At 37.2% G+C, this 5,954-nt stretch overlaps 1 protein-coding gene across 2 annotated transcripts in view; it reads left to right on the forward strand.

The window, feature by feature from the left end:
• Positions 1–5,954, forward strand: part of LOC132037379 (uncharacterized) — a 50,368-nt gene continuing 44,414 nt past the window's right edge. Inside the window, exons 1-2 of one of the 2 annotated variants that reach the window (XR_009409861.1) lie at positions 1–714; positions 1,464–2,409. Coding sequence is in view for 1 of the 2 variants with exons in the window: in XM_059427886.1 (XP_059283869.1) it covers positions 517–714; positions 1,464–1,733 (468 nt within the window). In the remaining variant the exon portion in view is untranslated. Of the gene's footprint in view, positions 715–1,463; positions 2,411–5,954 lie in introns of those variants that run through there. The other variant, XM_059427886.1, reaches the window with a different exon arrangement.

Raw genomic sequence — 5,954 nt, forward strand, 5'->3', positions numbered from 1 at the left:
TTCTCTCCTTGCCTTCTTGTCTATTCTTATCTTTTCTCTATTTCTTTTCTAGATTCTGTGTAACAGAGCTCTGCTCTTGTTTCAGTATCTTATGGTTCCGAACCCCCAACTGATGCTTACGGTGCCTGGTCAGTGGAGAAGGAGGCCGCGCGACCGTGGGGGTTTTGTAATTCTGGGCATCAACTTTTGGCAAATGATGAGCATTTGTCTAGTCGGTATTAGATGCTACTGCAGAAAAAACCTATTTTTTCTGGGTTAAAGGAACTCGCCATAGAAAAGTGTTTTTGCAGGAGGGTTCAACCACCGTTTCATCAATTCCCCGGTAGCAACAACAACAATAACAGGTTTTTTAACGCTGGGGTTTCGATTGCAGAAAAAACTTGTTATGGTTGTTACTGCCGGGTAATTGATGAATCGGTGGTAGAACCCTCTTGCAAAAACACCTTTCTATGACGAGTTCCTTTAACCAGAAAAAATAGGTTTTTTCTGCAGTAGCATTTGATACTGACTCGACCAATGCTCATCATTTGCCAAAAGGTTGATGCCCAGAATTTCAAAACCTTGGCGATCGTACGGCCTCCTTCTCCACTGGTCGGGCGTTATAAGCATCACTTGGGGGTTCAAGACCATAAGATACTAGCTAGGCTCAAGGCTCATCTCACCAAAGAGGAGGATGATATGATCATGCGACTTGTTGAGTGTTCTAGGGAACAGGTTAGTTAATTTAAATATGCACTTGCTCGATCTTTTTAATTCCTTCATCACTTAAATGATTCATGTTCTTTTTTTTTTCCTTCTTTGGTTTGGACTTTTGGTTATGGTCGATATGTTCTATGAATTGATCATGTGTCGGCGGTGATACAAGCGAGGTGGGGGAGAGTTTGTCACCCTAGTTTTTATGTACTTTTTTTTTTTTTTTTAATATTTTACCTTTTTTAGCCTTCAAAACATTTAGTACCTTTCTGGAATTATTCTTATGCCCCTCCTCTGATTTCTTGGGAGTCGTCTTGCTCAAAACCAAGATATCCTAGGACTATATCAGTCTCACCTATTACACGAGATAAGTGATACCAAGATTTTACTACGAAAATAATACTTTAATATCCATCCTCTCAAAAGCACCAATTATTCGTGTTACTTGTAACACATCCGATAACGGCTTATGTAATTTTAATATAGAGCTTCTTTCATTTGTGGCCTGTCAACTGAAATTATTACAGGCGCTAGCCAAAATATATACTCAATATACATAACCAAAAAATTTCCTGGCTATTTTGTAAATTAGATCACCGAAAAGCATTGGCTGTAATTATCTCTAAAATGTATGCCATTTGAAATTTCAAATCGAGGTCTGACTCGCTGTGCTCGGCCTTGTTTAAAATTTTAGTTGTATTGTCCTATCCCCATTGCCATTTCTACTTCAAACTATGTTTTGCTAATCATGAGACTTTGATATTTGTTAGCAAATTCCGCCTGCTTTCATCAATGAAAACAAGAAGATGCTGGCGAAGACCTGCTTACTGCACAAGAATGAAGGGGTGTTGTGGGAAGGAAAGATAATGAGAAAGAATTCCAATTTCTTCATCTGTGAAGGAGACTGGCCACAGTTTGTGGTCTATCACAAACTGAAGCCAGAGGACATCTTGCTCTTCTTACTTGTTGACAAATCGACGTTCCTAGTCATGCCCTACACCAAAAAAATGGTAGAAGCTTTCACGGGATGCAACCTTTGAAGGAACTCAGTAGCAGCTAGGAAGAGGAGAGAGAGGAGGATATTGAACCTTCAATAAATCTGAAAGAATCATCAGACTCTGAGGAAGAAAGCATTGATCCTCCTGTTATGTGGAATATCCTATCTACTCATATTTAGGTAACGTCGTTTCTTTATGCATTTGGTGTTGTTTGATCATACAGGCTAACTTGGATACAGGAGTCCTAACTGTTGTTGTACCTGTATTAAATTTGCTATATTTGTTATTCTTTTAGGGTGTGTTTGTTACGATTGAAAATGTTATCTTAGAAAACAAGTGGGTTTCTTACTTATTTTCTAATGTTTGGTAAGTAAACAAAAACATATTATCCCAAGGGCATGTATATGTAATCTAGCGAAACACTAAGGGAGTGGGGTGGGGTGGAGAGCGGCGGTTCGAAGGTGGCGGTGGTGGATGTTCAAGGGGTGGGGGTTGGGAGCATTGGGTGGGCGGGGAGGATACAATGAACTTGAAATATCACTTATAAAACTTGTTTTCCCTCCTTCCATTAGTAAAGTCATTTTCCTCATTTTTGTAGAGCTTGTTTTCCTAGATAAAATATTTTCCATAATATTTTGACCAATCAAACATGGGAAAATTGGAAATTTCCTCCATACCAAACACACTCTTGGAGACATGTATGTTATCCTGACTATAAGTATCAAGTCAAGGTCCGAGGTTAGTCGCTCTAAAGATGGGAAAAATCCTTGCTACGCACATTTAGTTAAACATCGATTGGTCTCTTTATATGTTTGGTATATCTAACTGTTATTCAGTTCATCTACAAATGATGTCGTTAGATCATACCGACTAATTTGGATTGGGTCCTTATTATTGTTGGACTTGTATTAAGTTTTGCTATATTTGACTAATGTGTTTTTGTTTCTCCCTCTCTCGTTCATTTTCTCAACCGTAACGGTTTCCTCATGAAGGAGATAAATCCAATGCCAAAGCTAATTATGTATTCTGCACGAAGAAAAAAGCTCGGGAACTAAAAAGGTTACCTAGGAGGCCTGCAAGTGCTTACTTCATTTTCATGGAGGAGTGTAGAAAGCAGTTCCATGAGCTGAATCCAAGCATCAAATCTATCGCTGCTGTGGGGAAAGCTGGTGAAAGCAAGTGGAAGCAGATGTCAGGTGCTGAAAAAGCTCCTTATATAGCGGAGGAAGACAAAAGGAAGCTAAAGTATGCAAAGAGAATGAATGCGTATAACACGCGAGTGGCTACCTAAAAAGAGGAATATTCTGATGAGTCAAGTTCCAAGTTTGATGACGAAGAGGGAATTGGAGAGGAAGACAAGGATGACAACTTGTATACTTTCTTGCTTTCCCATTAGATACTCTGTTCTACTTTTTGGGGGGTTTCACAGAAAATGATGAAATTTGGAGCAGTTAATTGTTTTTAAAGTTTAGTTTGTATAGTTTATGTGCTTTCTATCTTGATGCTGCTTAAATATAATTCAACTGGGCTTTTGTCTTTCTTGGCTTGTGTATGGATTTTTATCTAATACCTCTCCTGCTAATTATTGTCTGCTTTATTGGTAAAATACTGTTGGTGTTGATATGCTCCCTATTGTTTCTGTGGAAGTGTTGGGACAAAAAAAAAAGGGGCATGAGATCCTTAATTTGCCTCAAGAAATGAGTTACATTGTTTAGTATTGTAATGACATTGTGTCGAATTATATATGGTGAAATAGATATAACGAATCCAAATAACCGATTGAACTAGTTAGGGTTGTTGAGACATAAGTAGCATTGAAGGATTGATCTATATAGATGCATGAGAATGTCCTGGTAAATATTGAACTCAGGAGAGTAAGAAAGGTGTCTGTCAAGTGAAAGAGAATGGTCCAACAAAGGTCGTGAGGTGAAGCAATAAAGATCCATACCATAAATATGGTTGTTAGAAAGCCACAGACATGACTTCTTTGGCGTGGTTGAATAGTTTTCCTTGTTTTATTTGATTGTTTTCCCGCTTCTAGCTTTTGTACATGCTTAGAAAAGCATCCATATAAAAAAGGTAGTACTAGTTTAATGCACATTTACTTTCTTTGAAAACATGTTTGATGAGTATGTTTAGACTATCCCAATGAACTTGGGAAGATGGACGGCCTAATTGACATGAAGAAAATGATCTTGGTTTAATGAGAAAAAGGAAGAAGTGTATAGTGGAATTTCGCTGTCTTTTTGTTCCATTGCTACTAACCAAAGATGCAGAGATTTAGAGTATAAGTTCAGGTGCAAGAGAAACAATGAAAGTGGGAGAGTTTTATTCATATTTTGATTGCTTGAGTGGTGACATTTTTGAAACCTATGTAGAGTTGGAGTTAGAAATCTAAATGATTTCAGGTCTTCTTGATGAGTTAAAGCATATATAATGGGCTCAATCATCTTATTCTGCAATTTGTCATTGATCAATAATTTCCCAGCTGTATGCGTGACTTTTATGGTAACATGTTATGATTTCCCCCGCAACAATACACAACTAGATATTGTTTGTTGGTTTCTATTTTGGTCTTCTGATTGCAGCATTTGGTCATTTATTGTGTTCCAATTGAAGTCTAAGGGTTGTTTGGTATGACGGAAAATGTATTGCATCTTGTTGATGTAGTTTATGAGCTCATGATTTCCTGTGTATACTGCCTTAAAATCATGAAGGTGTCATAAAAGGTTATGCAACTATTTTGGCACCCAAAGATCACCTACTGACAGCAGTAAGCCACATATCATAAATATTGGATTAAATTGGTATCAAAGAATTCCTACCACTTCTTGATGGCCCAAAAGCTATGCCAATTACTTGACTAAGTCTTCTAAAACATCCAAAACAAACTCAACGAAAAAAGAATGATGTGTCACACTGCATCAATCTACATTCAAATTATTATTTGACTAGTATTAATCCTCAATGAGCCAAGGGAAAACAGAGAAGGACAAGCCAGCTAATCTCTCAGCTGCTCACGAGTTCCTGGCTGTGATACATCAAAACATTTCAAATTGAGTAACAATAATGTAATAGAACAGAAAAGAACGTTAGCAGAATTACAGGAATTCAATGAACACTCGAGTAATTCAGTAGCTTGAACAGGAATTCAATGACAACTCCAGTAATTCAGTAGCTTGAACAGGAATTCAAAGGAGTGAATTCGAGTAATAAGCTCAAGTTGATGGAAAAGATAGAAATGTAGGAAGAAGATAAGAAATGTGTATTAAGTATCAAGTAATCTGAATGAAATGATTACAATTAGTTGAAACTTTCCTAATGTGAATGGTAAGATTGTGTAATAATTAGGAAAGTTTAGATGGTTTTCACAACTTGTGAGGTTTTTATGCCTATAAGAAAAAACGCAACTTAAGAAATCCAAGTTGCATGTCCAAACATGATTTCATCTCACGATTTCATCTCGTGATTTCAAATCATGTCCAAATGGCTCCATAGATTAGTATGCGCTATTTATTCATGTGAACATGTAGGCTGATTGGCACTTGTGGTCTCCATGCAGCAAGGTGCGACATCGCTATTATCACTTCATTTTACAGAAGAATAGATGCATTGTATTAGCACCAGTACTTCTTTTAGCACAAAATGCAAGTAAATATTCACAAATAATAATCAACTTTGTTTACCCCGAAATTAGGTAATAAGTTGAATTTGTAAATGAGGTATAGGATATGTGAATACTTTAATCTTATTTTGATTAATGAAAAATATATATGTGGATTCGCTTATAGATGACTTAAATGCATGTAAATCAGTATGCTAATGATTTGGACGAATGTGTTTGTGTTATGGGTTTGAGCTAGATATATATAAGTGCGTTACAGTGCAATATTGAATAATAAGCTTAAATGAAGTTAATACTTCAAATCGGACCAAAACCAGAGAGAATGAGAAGAGAGAGAAAGAAAGCTTCAATATAAATTCTAATACAATGTTTTGGATCTGAAAAGTCAACCCTTAAAAGTGGGGAAGTGCCCCCTATTTATAGTTTTCTCTATGGGCCTTTCATACATCATAAAACCCTTTTAGAATAAAGGAAGCCCTAATATGGATAAGGTTGGGTCGTACGGTTTGACGGCGCACGGCCCGCGGTAATAGGTGGCAAAACGATCTTCACACGTGGCAATTGAATAGCGATTAACCGGACCAACGGCCACGATCATAACGGTCATGAAGAAACCGGACTAACGGCCACGATCGGCT

This window comes from Lycium ferocissimum, chromosome 11 (assembly GCF_029784015.1).
Source record: "Lycium ferocissimum isolate CSIRO_LF1 chromosome 11, AGI_CSIRO_Lferr_CH_V1, whole genome shotgun sequence".
In the NCBI taxonomy this organism is placed as follows: domain Eukaryota; kingdom Viridiplantae; phylum Streptophyta; class Magnoliopsida; order Solanales; family Solanaceae; genus Lycium; species Lycium ferocissimum.